Raw genomic sequence first — 20860 nt, 5'->3', positions numbered from 1 at the left:
CAATCCTAATCAAAATCCCCTTATTCCGGCCTGTTCACTCTCCTCCATCCGAGCTCAAAATCCACAAGTTCTCCGGCGCCAACGATCGTTTCGGTGGTCACACCGTCTGAAGGCACTAACTCCTTGTCTCATCTCTCTCACATCCATTATAGGTTTTGATATTACTTTTTTTTCCCATTACAAACCAGCAAGGGGAGGTACCCACCAGGCCACCACCGGCCATCACCGGTGATCACTGGCAACATTGAACAGGTGGGGTAATAGACAAATTGCAGTATTATGCCAAACTAACTGAAGCTGTAACAAAGTGTTACATCCATAAAATGAGCAGAAAATTGAACTCATGAGAGCGAAGAAAGGAAGGTTCTGTGTGCCATCCAGTGAAGTTCATTTTCTTTTTCCCCCTTTCACCTTTTTTTCTGCCGGTTTGCTCGGATCAAATATCAAATTAAACCAACATAATCCTCAGGATAGAAACTAGGTCAAACATTAAAAGGAGTTCGGATAGAAATCGGCTAACTGTTATACTGCTGATTTCCTATTTCCGCCCGTTTAATGTTGCCCGTGGTTGTTGGTGATGGCCAGTGATGTATACCTCCCCTTGTTTGTTTTATAATGAAAAAAATATCAAAACCTGGAACGGATGTGAGAGAAATGAAAGAGATGGGTAATTATTACCAATTTTAAGATAATCGGATTGGATATAAAACCGAAAAAAGGAAGAGATTTATAGGTCCGAGGTTAAATTGGAGTGATATATATACACTATAAGTCATATAACTACTATATATAATATGTTTTATAATTTTTTTATATATTTAAATACGGAAGATGGATGGTAAATGGAATGGAGGAGAATGAAAAGATACTTTGCTCGGAAGTAGAGTTGAGAGAGAGGGTCGTGCGGGAATTGGGTGGGGGATTTTGGCCTTTTGGGTGAATTTGGGATCTAACAGGACAAACATGCGGCCAATTAGCTCGCATGTGTTTAAGATTGAGATCATGCGGGAGAACAACCTGCCGTCATTGTATGGGGGCACTATGCAAACTCGATAGTAAGCGGGTAATTTGCGTGTTTCAACCGTATTTGAAAATTCGATTTTCGAAATTGGGATTCAATATAATCGAATTAAATTCAAATATTATAATTGGATAATTCAAATTTATATGTATTTGAATTTGATCAATTATTTATTCTTATATATAATTTGTAAACTATTTAAATGCTTTATATAATTTATATGTAATAATTAAATTATATAAATAATTTATATATTTATATACTTTATATAAATAAAATATTTATTTATTATCTAAAATAATTAATTGGTCAAATTCGAATCAAATATTTAATCAAATTCGAATTCAAATATTAATTTTTAATATTCGTCCAATACGAATCAAATTTTCTAATCAGATTCGAATTTAAATATTGTCTGACTCATTCGAATTCAATACATTTACACTCGTAGATTTACTTGTCCGGATACCACATCAACACTCCACAGTTGCCCCACATGTACATCTCAGCAGAGATCGACTTTTATCAAGGCAAACCTATGCACACATCGTTTTAACAGCCTTTCCCAACTTTGCATTGGGAATATTTCCCCATGAAATAAAGCACATAAGTACAAAGATACTCTCAATGCAAGACAATAAAGGCTGCTTGAGCAGGCTTTGCCTTGACTAAAGCTGAATTCATCTCAACATGCGTTTGGAAGAATTCAACTTTCGTTAGGGCAAAACTCATTTGAATAGCCTTTACTATCTTGCATTGAGAATATCTCCATACTTATATGCTTTATTTCATGGGGAGATATTTTCAAATATAAGGTTGGGAATGACTATTAGAATTAGGGGTGGATTAAAGCCGAGCCGAGCCGAACCGAGTCGAATAGTACAAGGATCAAGCTCGGCTTGTCAATGTTGTATAAGGTTAAAGCTCGAGCTCGGTTTAAACACTTAGATCGGTATGGGCACAGGTTTGCCCTGATTGAAGCCGATCTCGCGTGGAAAACATCTCCTGTACTTGTAATTGTATTTGTAATTGAGAGATGTTTCCCAAACACGGTTGGGATCTTCCGTGAGGCGCTGATGTCAACTCGCCCATGACTCGTCACTCGTAACTCATGATCGTGTAAGGTCTGGTTCTAGATTTCTAGGTCGTCGCAGTCCCTGTCCAGTTCCCCTCCACGTTATCCATATACATCTAGTATCCCTTCCTCACGCATGTTGCAGGTAACGGCATTGCCGGCAGAAGCCTATTTCTCCAAGAGAAGGCCAAAGCCAAACTTTCCCTATTTCGGTCTCCACCAAAGACGCCTACTTGTGCCACTGCTGGTGGTGGTGGTGACGGTGGCAGTTGCGTCATTGTTGTCTATCATCTCTTTCCACGGTCTTCTGAAGCTATCCAATACTCCACCAGTTCAATTTGTTGAAAGCAAACTAAATACTCAATTTACGCCATCAAATACGCTTTATCTAGCAGAAAACATCAGTACCAACAACAAAGCTGCGGCAGGACAAACAAGTATGGTGCATCCACCACCGTCGCCGCCACCTCCATCGCTTCCACTACCACCACCACCACCAACAACAGATGCAACGGGTGGTCCATACCATAATTGGGAACTTTTTTCTGCGGATTTTAATGAAATGCTCACCAACTTGAAAATATTTGTTTATCCCGATGTTTTCACCAAAAAACACTCTTCCCCCTCTGCCCCAATTTTCCTTCCCCATCCCAACCCTTTGCATCCAAAGCTTGGAAACTACTACAGCGAGCACATGTTCAAAATAGCCCTCCTTGGGAGCTCCCTTCTCACAACCAACCCAGAAGAGGCACACTTCTTCTTCATGCCCTTCTCCATCAATGCTCTTCGAAACGATCCACGTGTGCGTTCTGAGGCATCCATTGCAAACTTTGTCGCACAGTACACAGCCAGGATCAGCTGGGAGTATATATTCTGGAATGCTTCAGAGGGTTCTGATCACTTTTATGTTTTCTGTCATTCTGTTGGGCGGGATGCGGCTTCAAAGCATCAGAGTTTGTACAGCAATGCTATTCAGGTCACTTGCTCGTCAAGCTACTTCCAGAGGTTCTATGTTAGTCATAAAGATGTGGGGCTTCCCCAAGTTTGGCCTCGGCCGCCTGAGGAAGCATTAAATCCGCCAGATGCAAGGTATGACTGCCTTTGTTACCAATAGAAGGTTCAAACACTGCAAAATGGATGTAGGTGTACTATATAAAAGATATTAATAAAAACTAGTTCAAGAAAGGTTGCGTTTTGTAGAAGTAGAATGGAACGAGTAAATAATAAGGTCTATGCATATATGAATATAGAAAAGAATTTAACTAACACATCTAATTATATTAAGATTGATCGAATTTATTTGTTGTTTAGGCATATTCTAACATATTGTAGATTAGTACCAACTTGGAAAAGGAAGATGTTGTCGACACAAATTTTGTGTCACAAAATATGGAGACAAATTACAAAAATAAATTTGTAATAAAGAAAATACACAAGGGAATGAACTCTCTTTGATTTCTGTTCAATGACGTGAGCAACCTGTGATTAACGGTCAAATTCGGTGAAGACGAGGCCGTTGGCGTGTTTCTCGTACTTCTTGAAGTGTTGATGTAGATTTTCTTAATTTAGGTGCTTTCGTGATATGATGTAGATTTCTTCACTTCGGGTTTTGCGCTTGATCGGCTGTGAAGGATGCTTCTCTAAGAAGGGTCATTTTGTGGTGGCTTGATCTTCTTGGGAGAATTTGAATCCAAGTGTGTTGTAGAGAACAAAGAAGCTTTTCCCTTCTTTCTTCTCTCTTGATCTTGCAGTTGCTGGAGTTTATAGGAGATTGTGGTTGCTTGCAATCTTTAGTGTTGGTGCCTGAGAGCTTCTTGCAGTGTGTTCGTGAAAAAAGGAGAGGAGCCTCCTTCTTTCCTAGGCACGACTATTTATAACCAAGGATTAGGACTGCCATCTCAGCTTGCTTAGCTAACCAATCCCATGTGAGTGGGGTGTTGGGTTAGAGATAACTCCCATACATGCACCATTATGTAGGAGTTAGTGGATTTTCCAATGGGACCACCCTATTACAATAGGAGATGGGATAGATTGGACTTAATACACCTGGATCCTTAGGCCACCAAGACATATTTATGTAGACTTGGACCTTAAGCCCATGGAGACCCATATTAATTCAGAGGCTGTCATGTAAGTTAAGCCCATTTGTTTGGCTTAAAAATTCACATGTCTATAGATATATTGGGAAATAATCCATCAGCCCATTTTTCAGGAATAGAAAAATATTTGGGAAAAAAAGATATATTCCACCATATGACAGAACTTGAAATGAGTGTTAATTGTAAGGCGCTAGAAGTTTGATGTACATGAAAGGTGAACCTCAAAGGCACATAACTTGAAACTCATGGATGTAATTTATTAGTATTCAAATGAAATGGACACAAACCATTCAAATATCAAATCTAAATATTAATTTACTCGTTTGAATAAATCCATTGGCTGCCGCCTTTCTTTGTCAAAATTGCCAACTTTAATAAAAATGCCTCAGTCCTGTTGCCTTATTGGGATGAATTGTTGATCTCAAACCTGAAATAAGCTTTTATACCCAAGCGAAGAGATGACCATGCAAAATAATTATTGATGGATGAGAGTTGTTGCCCATCAAACAAACCCCATCCAAGCCCCTATAAATGAGTCTCATATCAAAATACTCTTAGGTTTAGATCCAAATAGAAATCATTTGGGAAGTGTCTTAGGCAAGGAATAGGTTTTTGGGAGAGAAAACTAAATAAGGTAGAGGAAGTCATTTGAAACATTGAGGTAAACTTTTGGATGAGGTGGTAATGGCTTTTACAGCTGCTTTGAGATGGGTCATGGTTATAGCTTGCCAAATATTATTGGCTGTATTTCTGTCATTGCCCTGATGGTTGGATGGGTTTGCATATGTTGATCATCATTAGTTAGAGTGGGGTCTTGGGAGGGATCTATTGTTTTGTTCGTGGTGATACCTTGTTACCAAGATTTGTATGCTTAATATATTTTCTTTTTTTGTAAATTATTTTTTTTGAGAAAAGGTAAAGTATAATTGTATTAATCAACCAGTCCTTTGTACAATGAGAAGCTGTACAAAATATAAACAAAAGGACCTCAAAAGAAGGCTACCTTCAAAAAATTACAATCCGTTGTATCTTCTTTAAATCCTGTGTGTATAGACAGCCAGCTCCAAAGAAGCACAATAGCCTTGTTAATGACCTCAGCTTCAGAAGAGGCTTTGTGATCAAAAGTCCTGCTGTTCCTTTCAATCCATACTACCCACAAAATAGCCAGGGGTAAATAGGACCAGCACAACTTCCCCTTCTTTGTCATCCCCGGTATATGCCAAGCCTCCAAGCATTCTTTAACTGAGGCTGTCATACTCTAGCTGGCCTTTAAGCTCTTTAGAAAATAGTTCCATATCTCTATTACAAACTTGCAATGTAAAAACAGATGGTTAACTGTGTGAACTGAATTCAGATCTAGGAGAAAACAGAATTAGGGGTGTCCAAAATAGTCGACCCCCACCCCAAAGAGCCTCTTTTATATTAAAGAGATAAAACGTATATACAGTTACAAGAATGCCCTTACAGGGCTGAAAGATAAAAAGAACAAATAAAATAATAAGAAGTATGATACTGTACAACAAGGACTACTCTAATAATGTACATCAAGATATATCTTCACACTCCCCCTCAAATTGATGCGTAGACATCAACATCAGTTTGCCCATAAGAATGAGATGTCGACTCTTAGTCATGGCCTTGGTGAAGATGTCGGCAATCTGCATGTGAGAGGCAACATGAGGAAGAGATATAGAGCCTGCAACAAGGAGGTCTCTAATAAAGTGACAATCCACCTCGATATGTTTAGTCCTCTCATGAAAGACTGGATTAGAAGCGATCTTGATAGCGCTGGTGTTGTCGGCATATAGAGGGATAGGAGTAGGAAGAGAAATCCCAAGATCAATGAAGTGACTTCAGCCAAACAATCTCGCTGCATGCAGAAGACAGCTCTATACTCGGCTTCAGTGGAAGACTTAGAGACAGTTTGCTGTTTCTTGCACTTCCAGGAGAGAGAGTCATCTATGAAGACGCACCACCCAGTAGTGGATCGGCAAGTGTCAGGGCAACCAGCGCAATCAGCATCAGCATAGACCCTCAACTGTATGGATGATGAAGAAGAGAAAAACAGTCCTTGAGAGGTTGTGTCTCGAACACAACGGATGATGCGGCGAACTGCAATCATATGAGGTTGTCTTGGGGCAGAGACAAATTGACTGACGACCTGAACAACATGTGAAATATCAGGCCTGGTCATAGTAAGATAGATCAAAGAGCCAACAAGCTGATGGTACAGGGTGGCATTAGGAAGGATGAGGCCTTCGGATTTGGATAGCTTGACATTCAGCTCTAGGGGGGTATCAACATGTTTCTCATTAGTGATTCCATCTAGTTTGACAAGATCAGAGGCGTATTTTTGTTAACAAATAAAATACCCTGGATTGCTACGATGAACCTCCAAACCCAAGAAGTAAGTGAGAGGACCCAGGTCCTTCATATGAAATGAGTTATGAAGTAAGGACTTCAGCTCACAAATGTCGTCATAGTCATCCCCCGTTAGGAGCATGTCATCAACATATAATAGAAGAATAGTAATACCCTGGGGTCTTCTCTTAACAAAGAGGGAGTAGTCAGAGGAACTCTGATTATACCCGGCTGCAACAACAACATCCCGGAAGCGCTCAAACCAAGCCCTAGGTACTTGCTTCAAACCATATAAAGACTTCTTCAGGCGACAGACATGTGAATGATCACTTCAATATCCAGGTGGAGGTTTCATGTAGACTATCTCCTTTAATTCGCCATGAAGGAACGCATTCTTCACATCAATTGATAAATAGTTCAGGAATAAACAACAGAAATGGCCATAAGGGTCCGAACTGTGGTGATCTTAGAGACCGGGGCAAATGTTTCTTCATAATCAATCCTATATTCCTGACTGTATCCTTGGGCAACTAACTGGGCCTTATATCGATCAAGAGAGCTATTTGATTTCAGTTTGATTGTATAGACCCAACGACTTCCAACAAAAAACATCTGGAGGAGCTGGCACAAGATCCCAAGTGTCATTCTCATGGAGGGCTTGAATTTTGGCATCCATAACTTCTTTCCATTGAGAACTTCTAATGGCTTCTAGGGATATCTGTGGAAGAAAGTACAGCAGAAAAGGAATTATGGTTTGAAGGAAAACCATAGCGGCCAGGAGGTCTAGAGATTCAGGTAGAACGATGAAGTGGAATAATTGAACTACTATCTGAAATAGGAGGATCTTGGGTCAAGGTATCACTTACAGAGGATATCTGAGATGAATGCTTTGGATTGGGTGGAAGGGGGGTTGTAGGCGCAAGAGCCGGGACACGTAGCCGCTTGCGGGTGAAGACAAGAAGATCTCTCTCGGCTGAGGAAGTAGTAGTGTCATTTGAATCAAAATCCTACAAAACAGAGATGGAAGGAGCAGACAATCTAGCAACCCCAACAAAGAAGGAGATGTGTTCAAGAAACACAACATTCCGAGAAATCCGAATACGACGAGTAGTATGATCATAACACAAAAATCCTTTGTGGTCAGGGCTATCCCACAAAGGCACACATAGCAGACTGAGCAGTTAATTTAGATCGTTCACGAACAGGAAGATGAACAAAACAAAGACATCCGAAAACATGAAGGCTAGAGAAATCTGGGGGATAACCAAAAAGTTTTTGGAAGGGAGAGGTGTTGCCTAGAACAGAGGATGGAAGAAAATTGATCAAATACACGGCTGTACTAGCTGCTTCTACCCAAAACGAAGTTGGAGTATGAGACTCCTATAGTAATGTCCGCACAACATTGAGAATGTGTCTGTTCTTCCGTTCAGTTACACCATTCTGTTGTGGAGTTTCTGGGCAGCTACGTTGAGACTGAATTCCATGACTCCTCAAATATGCCAAGAAGTCTCCATCTCTATTTTCTCCCCCTGAATTTGAGCGGAGGATAGTCACACTGCACTTGAATCGATTTTGCACCATAGTATGAAACAATTTAAATGCACCAAAAAGACTTTTGATTTGTGTTGCAGAAAATAAATCCAAGTATATCTGGTATAATCATTTATAAATAATACGAAATATCTGTACCCCAATCGTGAAGTAATAGAAGCAGACCAAACATCACTATGCATTATCTCAAAAGGTTTAATGACATGTTCAGATTTATGAAGAAATAGTAAAACATGACTTTTACTCAAACAACACGTAGTGCAAGAAACATCAAAAGTATCAACATGAGGAATTTTATTCTTAATCGAACCAGAGTCGAACAAAAGTTTTAATTTTTAGGAATATGGATGACCCAACCGTTTATGCCATAAATCCCAAATATTATTTCTATAACTCAACATAAAATCAGACAAAGAAGAACTAAGTAAAGCTGAGGATGCCCCCGGTTGAGACTTCTCGAACTCCAGTGCAAACAGACGGCCCAGCCTACGCCCCTTCCCCTTCACCTTCCTAGTGTACCGGTCCTGTATCAAGTAACCATCATGAGAAAAAGTGAGAACATTTCCTTCATCAACAAGTTAACCAACAGAAATCAGATTAGTAATAAGGTTGGGTACTAAGAGGGTTTTGGAGAGAGGAAAGGATCTGGTTGGTGACAATTGAAGGGACAGATCATTACTACCAATGATGTCTAACTTTTCACCATTAGCCGTAATAATATGTTTATGGTGAGTTTTAGTGGAAGGGATTGGGTGGTTGAGGTAGGCTCCTGTCATATGGTTGGTGGCACCTGAATCTATAATCCAAGCATGTGAAGGGGAAGAACAATATGCAAAAAACTTACCAGACAAGCCAATAGTAGAGAAAGCAGAGGAAATAGCATAAGATACCAGTTTCCGAACCCTTTCTTCATCCATGACACTGTTGATTCACCTTTCATTGATGACTCACCCTTGGTAGATACAGTGTCTATTGCTGGTCCATCTGTTGCCTGATAGGCCCGGTTCTGAGTCTTTTTCTGAGAGCCCTTAGTTGGTCAGACTGGATAGTCTGGAATGATGTGACCATGTTGCTTGCAATAGGTACACACATTCTTCTTCTTACAGTGAGATGCTATATGTCCAAAACCCTTACACTCATAGCACTGGGTTTTGGAGAGGTCCTTGGAGGTTGGCTTCTTACCCCCATGAGCAACAAAGGCTGTTTCAGCCCCAACTTCAGCCATCTTCTCATCAAGCCCGACTGTAGTGAGAAGTCTAGTCTCTTTTCTCAGAAGTTCCCCTAAAACAGAATCCATATATGGAAGTGTTCCCCTACTCAGAATGTTGGACCTGATTATCTCATATTCAGGTCTGAGTCTCATCAAGAACTGAGTTACCTTTCTCTTCTCAAAGTGCTTCTGAAGATATTTTACACACTCCACTGGATCCGAGGGTTCAATGTGAACAATCTCATATTCAACCAATAAATCAAGAAAACCAGAATAGTACTCCTGTATCCTCGTATCTCCTTGGCTGTAAGAGAATATTTCTGATTCTATCTGATATTGTTTAGATACATTGGACTGTTGATAAACCTTTTCTAGGTACATATACATCTCATGTGCTGTTTTCATTCTCCTCATGGGAACATATATATGATAGTCAATAGAACTCAGAATCCAAGAAACAAGTTTACCATTGTCCAACTTCCATTGTTGTAAAGTGTTGGCCTCGGTCTCAGCTGGTTTGGTGACCGTTCCATTCAGATATCCTTCTAAACCCTTTCCCTCAACATAAAAGTCGAAGTGAAACTTCCACATCTCATAGTTCTGTCCATTCATCTTTACAGGGATGATATCAGCTTTGTCTGAAGCCATTTCAGCAAGAAGATAGCACAAATAGGGTTCAACTGAAGATTAAGAAAATTAATCTGAAGCAAAACTTGATCCAAAGACAAGAGAAATATGCTATAATCAATCCAAGAGAGTCAAAAAACTGAGATAGAAACCCCTTACTTTCACCGGAGATTGTTCAAGATCCAAAACGAAGAGAGGCTGAACACACAGTCCAGAAAAGGAAAGTCTGGGCGCAGCAGCCAAGAAGAAGAGTTCAGATCTCTCTCAAAACTTCACGGATCTCCGTGAAAATTTCAGAATATGTTGAGAAGGGTGGGCGACAACTCCTTTCAATTCTTGCTGCAAACGAAGATCAAACGAGAGAGATCCAATAAAATCTCTCTCTTTGGGTGCGCAAAAAACAAAAGAGGAGTTCCTGGATAGATCAAAACTGTCCAGGACCACTCGACAGAGATGTAGGTTTTCAATAGATCACAAGGGCAAGACAGATCAAAGAGAAGTGTTAGTGTAGGGGTATTTCTATCTTTATACTTATGTTGAGGTTGCTGATCTGTAATATTATATTAGAACTAGTGTCCCTCACTTAAATAAGGGCACATGTGCCTTTTCCATTATATTAATAATATAAAAACATGTCTGGCCGAATGGGAGAGGAACTTTTCCCTAATTCAAACCAGACTTTTCTTCTCTTCTTTTCTCCTCCTTTCTCTCTCTTTTTCTTCCCTCTTTCTTCCTCTTTCTTCTTGGCTGTTATCAGACTAACATAACTCAAAGGTAGGCCGAATTATAACATGGTATTAGAGCTCAACTAAGCAACTTGGATCTGCCCAGATTTCTGTTCTCTACGCACTCAATCTAGGGTTTTCCCTTGATTTTTCTGCCATTGATTAGAGATAAGGGAAAGGGCTGAAAAGGAGTGGTCGCCCTCTTCCCTTGGAGGTTTCTATGCCTCCAGTTGTGTCTTGTGTGGTTAGTTGCTGTGGTTTCTAAGAAGCCCTCCCCTAATCGATGAAGAGAAGAGGGCTAATTCGTGTGGTGTGTGGGTGTCTTGTGTGGACTGATTTTCTTATCGTGTGGTTTGTCTTTCAAGTGATGAGGTAAGAGATTTCTATGCATATTTTCTGTTATGAATCAAATAGGAATTATGTTTCAGATTGTATGATGGAATTTTAGACTGTAGTGTGCTAGGGTTTATGTTGTTTTTTTTGTGTGATTTGAAGGAGGAGTGGTGCTCATATAGTGGTGAGATTTCAGGTAGTCGTAGGGTAGGGTTTGTGGTGTAAAGAGTGCAATCTTCAGCAATAACAAGTGCTGAAACCAGTGTGATCAAACAGCGTGCAGTGTGCCGAATTCAGTGATAACAGAATTCAGCAATGGGAGATAACAGTGATAGCAAATCTAATGTGATGATACCTACTGACTACCTGAATGTTCAAATGACCTCCACTAAACTGAATGGAGAGAATTATGTAGCTTGGGCTAAATCTGTAGAAGTTTTTCTGAAGGCAAAGAAGAAGGTGAAACACATAAGGAAGGAGAAATCCTCCACTGATTCTCATGAGTATGAAGACTGGGAACAAGAGGATGCACAGATTATCACATGGTTATGGAATAGTATGGAACCCAAGATTAGTGTAAATTTCATGTTTCTTGACACTGCCAAAGATGTGTGGGACCATGCTAAGAAGTTGTATTCTGGTCAAGACAATACAACTAGAGTATATCAACTGTATCAGGAATACTTTAATCTGCAACAGGGCAATTAGAGTCTTGAGGTGTACTATGCTAGTATGAGAAACATCTGTAATGAGTTGAATGTTTATCACCCCCTCACTTCTGATGTCAAAATTCAACAACAACAGAGAGAATAGCTTGATGTGACTCGATTTTTGGTGGGGCTGAAATCTGAGTATGAACCAGTACGGGCTCAGATACTAGGAGGGTCAGCTCTCCCTTCTTTAGAAGAGGTGTTTGCTCGACTTCGGAGGACTTCTATTGGATCTACTGAGAACTCTAATGTCTCAGATAGATCAACCTTTGCAGTGTCAAGGGGCCGTGGTGTTAGAGGTGGAGCTCGAGGAGCTCAGTCTGGCCGTGGTGGTAGTAGTGGTCCAGTATATGGCCGGAGTGGTGGTGGTGGACCTACATATAACCGTGGTGGTGGTCGTACTGGAGGTAGAGATTTAGGGGGAGCCCGTGGTAGAAGACGTGGCTCAGGTCCGAGGAAGTGTACTCATTGTGGTATGGATGGACATACCATTAATTATTGCTATGACTTGCATGGTCCACCCTCAACCTGGGCCAATCATGCCATGACTAGTGACACCAGTTCCAATTTCAGATAGGAGAATTGTTCAGCTGATCAGATGCCTCCTACATCCACAGATGGTTCCGGGAAGGAGATGGTGAGTGTTCACCGTGATGAGTATGAGAGGTTTGTCCAATCTACATCTCAGCAGAACACGACTACTTTCGCACACTCAGGTATGGCTTGTTTGGCATCCACACCCAATCCCTGGATTATTGACTCTGGAACCTCCGATTACATGATTAGAACTCCAGGTGTGTTTTCTTCCCTCTCTCATTGCTCAACATCACAATCTGTTACCCTTGCTAATGGTTTCACATCCTTCATTTGTTGTGTTGGTAATGCTGACCTGGACCCTGTATCCCTATCCTCAGTTTTGTATGTCCCTAAATTTCCGTTTAACCTTATGTCTGTTAGTAAGTTGACCAAGTCACTTAATTGTTCCATTACCTTTTACCCTTTTATGTGTGTTTTTCAGGATCTCAAGACGGGGATGAAGATTGGTGGAGGGCATGAAGCTAGTGGATTGTATTATCTTGACGGTGGTGGAAGAACATCAACAACTCTCCAGTCATCTCTCCTCTCTAGTGGCATTGTCGATTTTGTCATCCTTCGCTGAAAGTTTTGAAATCTTTGGTTCCTTCGTTGAGTCAACTTTCTGTTTTAGATTGAGTCGTGTCAGTTTGGGAAACACCATCGTGTTCCCTTTAGTTCTAGGGTTGATAACTGTGTGTCGAGTCCTTTTTCTTTGATTCACTCGGATGTTTGGGGTACTTATAAAGTGATGTCATACAATGGATATAGATATTTTGTCATTTTTGTTGATGATTTTTCAAGGATGACGTGGTTCTATTTAATGAAAGAAAGAAGTGAATTGTTTACCGTCTTCCAGAAATTTTATGCTGAGATTCACAATCAATTTGGTATTTACATTAAAATTTTTCGTTTTGATAATGGCCGTGAATATTTATTCTCCTATCCCTCTTACTACCTTCCAAACACACCCCTTCCAAGTTCTATAGGAGGTCAATGGCAGCTATGAATCCTCCCACAACATGGTGAGAAGAAGGTAGAGGGATGTGTAGAAGGAGAGAAATGGAGTTCGTGCAGACAGGTCAGTGGAGGAGATCCTTGAAGATAGAAGCAAAAAATTTCCTGTTCGAAGAGATGAGAATCAGGGGGAAGGTAAGCCTGAAGGTAAGGGAAGCGAAAAAGGGTACAATATTGCTGGAAGGATTAGAAGTGATCGAGTGGTTAAGAGAGTTCATAGCTGGAGCCTGTTCAAAAGGTAAGCAGATCAACTGGCAGGATTTTAGTACATTAGAAGGGAGAAGATATGTTGTTGAATGTAAGAGGAATAGAAAAGGCTTCTTCATAGTTTTGGCTGAATTTTTTGGTAAGGGACGAAGGCAACTGGTGTGTCTACCAGCAGGAAAACAGAACCAAGGTTGGGGGGAAGTTGACTGGTTGTTCAAAGAGTTTTTAGCTCAGAGTAGCAAATGATAAAAAAGCCTCCATAAGGGAGGAGAAGGCATATCTCAGCAACAACAGGGTAGAACAAGGGCCAGTGGTCATGGCAAAAACAAAAGGCTATTGCAGAATGGTGGGAGGTCTAGAGAGAGAAGAGTGGGATAGTAAGTTTGTGATACAAGCCAAGGAAAAGGTTAATTATTGGAGGAGGGTAGCTGACTTATTGGCAACCAGGTTGAAGCTGAAGAGTGTCTTCATAGTAACCCCCTTAGAGCCTCTTTTATAGTGGTGTGATACCATGTGAACTGAATTCAGATCTAGGAGAAAACAGAATTAGGGGTGTCCAGAATAGTCGACCCCCACCCCAAAGAGCCTCTTTTATATTAAAGAGATAAAACGTATATACAGTTACAAGAATGCCCTTACAGGGCTGAAAGATAAAAAGAACAAATAAAATAATAAGAACTATGATACTGTACAACAAGGACTACTCTAATAATGCACATCAAGATATATCTTCACAAACTGATTCCATCTCCCCACTGCACAGACTGCAGAAGTCATTGCACAGAAAACCTTTCTTCAACAGCATCTCTTTTGTTAGGCATTTCTCTAAAACTGCCACCCAAGCAAAAAGTTTAACTTTCGCGGGTTCCACTGTCCCCCAAATGGCCGGCTAGGAAAATGTGCATCATTTCCATCTACTAAAAATCTGTAAAAGGATTTAACTGAGAACACTCCTGATTTCTCCCACTTCCACACTCTTGAATCCTGACTTTGCAAGTTCAGAGTCTGATCTTGAAGCAAAACTAGGAGATTCCCTATCTGTTGAATCTCCCAATCATGAAAGTCCCTTCTGAAGGATGGGTTCCAGTAAATGTTTTCTCCCCTTTGAACAAAAGAATCAGCTACCAGCACCTCTTTGTCAGCTGCCGGGTCGAATAAGGTAGGAAACAACTCTTTAAAGTGATCTCTCCCCAGTCCAAGGGTCCAGCCAAAGTCTGATCCTTCTGCCATCTCCTATTTTGAACCTGATACCATGTCTGAACTGGGTGTTAGCTCTACAAATTCCTTTCCAGAGGCTGCAGCCATAAGTTGAAGGAGGGGACCACAATCCTAACCATAACTGTCCAGCCCAAATTTCTCAGCTATTACCTTCCTCCAAAGGTTATTTGGTTCTGCATTAAACCTCCAGTGCCAGCTGCCTAATAATGTGAGCCTTTCCCAAGCCTCCTTGTGAGTGGGGTTTGCATATCTACCCCCAGTTCACAAGATGATACTTATGTGAGTCTTTCCAACCCATCCACAGAAAATCTCTCATCTTTTTTTCTAATGCCTTCACCATCTCCGAAGGGATTGGATAAAGAGACAAAAAATAGGTAGGCAGGCTGGCTAGAACACTTTTTATGAGAGTTATCTTCCCTCCTTTGGAAGGATACCTAACCTTCCAAGTGGCCAGTTTTTGATCCATTCTCCCCAAAATTGGGTTCCAAATGGATTTTGATGTGCACTTTTACAAGGAATCTTATTGGATCCCCTCTAAGCTGGATAGTAGAATATGGGTCCTTGCCCCTTCCAGTTCTTTTTCATGTGCCTCTTTTAAGAGAGCCTTGTCTCAACCTTCTGCAAACTTGGGGTTAACTTTTCCTGTTAAAGAAGTATGGGGAAGGCCAGTCCCTCCGAGAATAGGGGTCTTCTGTTGGGAATCTCTTTTGAGGAAGATCAATACCTGTGACATACTTCAAAGGAAAAGACCATCCTGGTGCCTGTCTCCTAACTGGTGCACTCTCTGTAAATCCAATGGTGAGAACTGCTATCACTTGTTAATCTCTTGTCCTCTTGTTCTTTCTATTTGGGTTTGGTTTGCTTCTTTGTTTGGTTACAAGTGGAATTCTCCTCTGGACTTACTAATCTTGTTCACTTCCTCAGTCACTAGTGGGATGAAGAGAAGGGTCAGAATTCTTTGGAGATGCACCAGAGCTGCTATTTGCTGGACAGTTTGGGAGGAAAGGACTCAAAGGGTATTTTATAATAAGGAAAGGAGCTTCAGTGCAATTGTGGAGATGGTTACAGCTAGAGTGTTACATTGGGTGAAATCCCTGAAATTATTTGAGGGTATTTCAACAGGTTTGCTGCTTAATAATTGGGAGGAAGTGGCTAAATCAGCGCCAAGGAAAGATGTTCCTTCCCCATTGTGGTCTCCACCAGTTGAAGGGTTTATTAAACTAAATTTTGACGGGCAGTGAAGGTAACCCAGGACCTTCAGGTATTGGAGGTGTTTTTAGGAATGAGGAAGGTCAGGTTTTGGCACTATTTTTTGAGTTAGTGGGTGGAGGTGATTATCTTAGGGCAGAGGTCTTGGCTGTGTTGGAAGGGATAAGAAGAGCAAAAGAACTAAATGTACAAAATCTAATCATTGAAGGTGACTCCAAGGTAGTTATTGGCTGGCTGGATAAAGAAGAGAATGGACTTTGTGAATACGCAAATGAAAAAAAGGGATTTAAGTGGTTGTCAAGGGGTATGGTCATAAGGCTTTAGTGGGTTAAAAGGAGTGCTAACTCCTTTGTTGATGCCTTAGCTAAACAGGGGGTGGGAAGGGCTCATTCATTGTGGACATGCTTGTAAATCTTTCACTGAATCTTTTTTGTCCTTGGGGAGGGCTAAGAGAGTTTACCCCTTCCCTTGGATGCTGTATTCATTATTTTATTTTAATTAATGAAATTTTGGTTATTGTTAAAAAAAGAATTGGTTGGAAAATACATTGTCTCAATTAAATTTAGACAAGTGTCTGATGGCTTTGAATGGGTGTTGACAAATGTGTATGGCCCAAATGGTTATAGGGAAAAAAATGATTTTTGGGAAGACCAGGAGGACATTAGAGGTTTATGTGATGGGCCTTGGTGTTTGGGAGGTGACTTTAATGTTGTTAGGTACATTAATGAGACTATGAACCCGAGACAGAGAATAAGCACAAGTATGAGAAAATTCAATCAGTTTATTGAAGGGTGTGAGCTCAGAGGGTTGCAACTGGCCTACAATAGTCGTACTTGGTCCAACTTGTAGTCCAATCCAATTTGTTCCAAATTAGATAGATTTTTATTCACTTCGGATTGGGAGGAGCATTGGAGTAACCTAGTCTCTCGAGCCATACCTAGGATCACTTATGATCATTGGCCTATCTTAATTTTTAAGGTGGATTTGGAGGGAAGAGGTTTGACACCATTGAGGTTTGAGAATATGTGGCTATGTGCAGATGGTTTTATTGAAAAGGTTAAGGAATGCTGGGAGAGAAGCAATCCAAGGGCTGAATGGGAAGGCATGAAATTTCACTAGAAGCTGAAGGAGCTCAAAGCCAAAATTAAGGAATGGAACGTCCATCAATTTGGGAGACTTGAGGAGAGGAAGCAAGTTCTAATTAAAAGGATTGAGGATTTAGATGTAAGGGAAACTTCAAGCGTGCTTTAGGAAAGAGAAAGAAGAAAGGTGGGGCTTAAGGAGACAGTTGGAGGATTTTTTGCTGAAGGAAGAAACAAATTAGAGACAAAAATCAAGGAATAATTGGCTTAAGGAGGGAGATAGAAATACCAAATCTTTCAATGCTCTAGCTAATGGGAAAAAACACATCTCCGAATTGGTGGTGGAAGGTGTTACCTTGACCAATCATGATGAGATTGCCCAAGCCTTTGTGAATCACTTTAAATCAATCTTTAGGAGACCCTTGGATAGAAGAGTGTGGCTTGGTGGTTTAGATTGGCCCAAACTGACTGAAAGTTCTAAGGATTGGTTGGAAAGAAACTTTGAGATTGAGGAGATAAAAGAAGCTATGTTTTCTATGGATAGATCCAAAGCCCCTGGCCTAGATGGTTTTACGATGGTTTTCTACCAAGATTGTTGGGAGATTTTAAAAAATGATTTCTTTGGGAGAAGTGTGTATTGTGTGGGCAAGGTGTTGAAGATAGCTGTCACCTATTTCTTCACTGCCCTGTTTCAGTTAAAGTTTGGAACCAATATTTCTTTGCTGTACGCCTTGCATGGGTAATGCTTGGTTCAATAAAGGAGTTGCTTTGGAGCTAGGACTTAAAGGGGTTGCCGAAACTTGCTCCTGCTAGAACTTAGGTGGATTTAATTTTGATTTTAGTTGGAAAATTAATCTCTTGGGTGTCGGCAACTAAAGGGATTCATGCCTCATTGTTGGGGGCTAGACTGAATTCTAGCAACTTTTGGGATTTGTAGTTCAGGGGTTGTAGTGGTTGGACCCCATCAAGGTTTTCCTTAGGGGATCCCTTTATATCTTATCTCAATATTAATAAAATTTTACCTTACCTTTTTCTAAAAAAAAAATCTTAGGGAGAGATGTAATCAATCCGGGGCTGAATTCCACATTTATTGCCTTGATCCCAAAAAAGCCTGATGCAGTGTGCCCTAAGGACTACAGACCAATCAGCTTGATCAGCAGCTTGTACAAAATCATAGTTAAGGTGCTTTCCCAGAGAATTAAGGTTGTTTTACCTTCGCTGATCTCTCCATCTCAAAGGGCCTTTGTTAAGGATAGACAAATTATTGATCAGATTTTAATTGCCAATGAGTGTGTTGATGAGATTAAGAGATCAAGAAGAAAGGGCTTGATTTGTAAATTGGATTTGGAGAAGGCTTATAATTTGGTTGATTGGGGTTTTCTGATTGAGGTAATGAAAAATCTTGGTTTTGGTGATAGATGGTACAAGTGGATTTTCAGTTGTGTTAGGACATGTCATTTTTCGATTTTGGTCAATGGCCCTGTGGTTGATCACTTGGAGGTGTTTTTAGAGATGAAAGTGGTGTCATTAGGGCTCTTTTCTCAGGCCCTATTGGAGTGGGTGATTAGTTGAGAGCTGAAACCTATGCTGTAATGGAAGGAGTTCAGAAGGCCAAGGAATTAAATATTTCCAAGCTAATAATTGAAGGGGACTCAAAGCTCATTATTGGATGGCTTCAAAAGGAGGAGGCGGGCTTGTAGGACTATATAAATGAAAAAAGGAAATTCAGGTTCCTAACTCTAGGCATGGAGATTCAACTGCATTGGACTAAGAGAGATGCTAATTGTTTGGCTGATGTTTTGGCCAAGCAAGGGGTGGGCAGAAACAATTTGTTCTAGGCTACATTGTAATTTTTGTTTTCACCTTTTGGAGGGGAGCTAGGAAAGTTTATCTCCCCTTCTCTCTTTGTAGCCCCAAATCGGTGTCTTCTATGTAAAGCCAATAGTGAGAGTTGTTACTGCCTTTTTGTCTCTTGTCCTGTTATTGTTGATATTTGGGGATGGTTTTTCTCACTGTTTGGGCACGAGTAGAGTCAACCAGAGGACGTAAATATGCTATTTGATCCCTTAGTTTTTGCTTGGCTGAAGAGAAGGGGAAGAATCATGTGGAGGTGTGTGAGGGGCTGAGGGCCGACAACTTTGATTTGGACTATTTGGGAAGAAAGGAATGCAATAATTTTCATGGAGAAGGGGAGGAGCAAAGAAGCATTGAGAGATTGTGTGATGGTCCTGGTAATACATTGGATTAAAACTCTGGACTTATTCTCTTAGTTCTCCTTTGATGATATTTGGAGAAATTCAAGGGGGGGGAGTCTACAAACTCTTTCAATAAAGAAGGGAATATGGTTTGGTAGTCTCCTCTTGAAGGTTTTGTGAAATTAAACTTTGATTGGAGCAATCACTCAAGCCCCTCTGGGATAAGAGGGGATCCAAATGAGTTGAATATGTAAAATGTGGTGATTGAGGGGGATTCAAAATTAGTGGTAGAATGGTTGAAGGAACTGAACTCGATAATTTGAGGCTTTAGGGATGAGATGAAAAAATTCAAATGGTTCACTAGAAGTATAAGCTTGAGGATTCAATGGGTGAGGACATTGGCAAATGGCATGACAAATACTTTAGCTAAGCAAGGGGTGAATAGAAATCATTTGTATTGGGCTCAAGTGTAATTTGTAACTTACATGTTTATTGGGAGAAGTAGCATCTTGTGCCTCTTTAAGGGATGCTTGTATTCTGCATAATTATTGATTAATTGTTTTTGAAGAATAAAAGAAAAAAATTCAAGTGGCTGGTGCGGGAGATGGAAGTTAAGACATGTTGGATTAAAAGATCGGCTAATTCCCTAGCTGACGGTTTAGCTAAACAAGGGGCAGAAAGGGATTCACTGTTTTGGGCTAATCTGTAACTTTAGTGTCTTTTTTTCTTTTTTCCTTTCTTGAGGCTCTTTGTGGCTCTTGGAAGATAAGTGTGTTTGGCTTCCACTTATAAATTTTCTACTGATGATTTAATGAAAGTGTTATTGATCAAAAAAAAATTTTTTTGATAAAATAAAAAGCAGATTACAACACTTACAGCAAGGCTTGCAATGACACAAAACTAACAAAAAGAAAGAATGAGACCCCCCCCCCCCACAGACACACACTTCAGACATTGGCTAGTTTCAGCTTCAAACGTCTCATCTTGCCCATCATTGTCCTTATCCCAAACTTTTTCTTCTTTCCATCGCAAATTCTTCTTCATTCTCTCTTCCTTTTTCTCATTTCAAAATTTTCAAAACCTCCTCTAGCGAACTCTTCACCTCCCAAAAGAATAGCCCTAAACTCTTGCCAATTCTAGCCTCCCTGTCCACCATGCTCTTAATCACTTTCTCCCCCTCCTTGTCAGCTTGTTGAGACAAAGCAAGACTACTCTCACCAGCTTGACTTCCCTCGTCCTTCTTATCCCTTGGCCCTGGCCTAACCTCCAGCCCTTCTTTTGTCGAGGTCAGCGTTATCTCCCTTATGACAACTTGAAGCTCCCCACCCCCCCTCCTTTCGTCACCCTTTTTCTTCACTTCTAAGCCTTTTTAATCTCTTCCTCTTGTACACTCTCTTATATTTGTTGGAAGGACTTGGCCCAACCAAACTGTCTTTTATCCTTGACAAAAGAAATATATATATATATATATTTTTTTTCTTTATAATTTAGAGCTTATGTACTAAGTTTTTGGGGGTAAATTTCACATACACCTCACTTAATTAGACTTGTCAAAAAATAATTATAGAATACGTTAGGTTGCTTCTCAAATCTTGGTACATCACTTGGTTGATCTTTGGAGACCACTTCGTTAACCTAAATATTTAG

At 40.4% G+C, this 20860-nt stretch overlaps 1 protein-coding gene across 2 annotated transcripts in view; it reads left to right on the top strand.

The window, feature by feature from the left end:
- Positions 1 to 1950: 1950 nt before the first annotated feature.
- The window catches only part of LOC104592663 (putative glycosyltransferase At3g07620), a 31358-nt gene continuing 12448 nt past the window's right edge, over positions 1951 to 20860 (top strand). Inside the window, exon 1 of one of the 2 annotated variants that reach the window (XM_010252098.3) lies at positions 1951 to 3185. In XM_010252098.3, coding sequence (XP_010250400.1) covers positions 2233 to 3185 — 953 coding nt within the window. In that variant the 5' untranslated portion in view covers positions 1951 to 2232. The remainder of the gene's footprint in view (positions 3186 to 20860) is intronic. The other variant, XM_010252097.3, reaches the window with a different exon arrangement.

This window comes from Nelumbo nucifera, chromosome 3, assembly GCF_055504915.1.
Source record: "Nelumbo nucifera cultivar China Antique chromosome 3, China Antique-T2T, whole genome shotgun sequence".
Lineage (NCBI taxonomy): Eukaryota > Viridiplantae > Streptophyta > Magnoliopsida > Proteales > Nelumbonaceae > Nelumbo > Nelumbo nucifera.
This window is presented reverse-complemented; position numbering and strand designations above follow the sequence as displayed.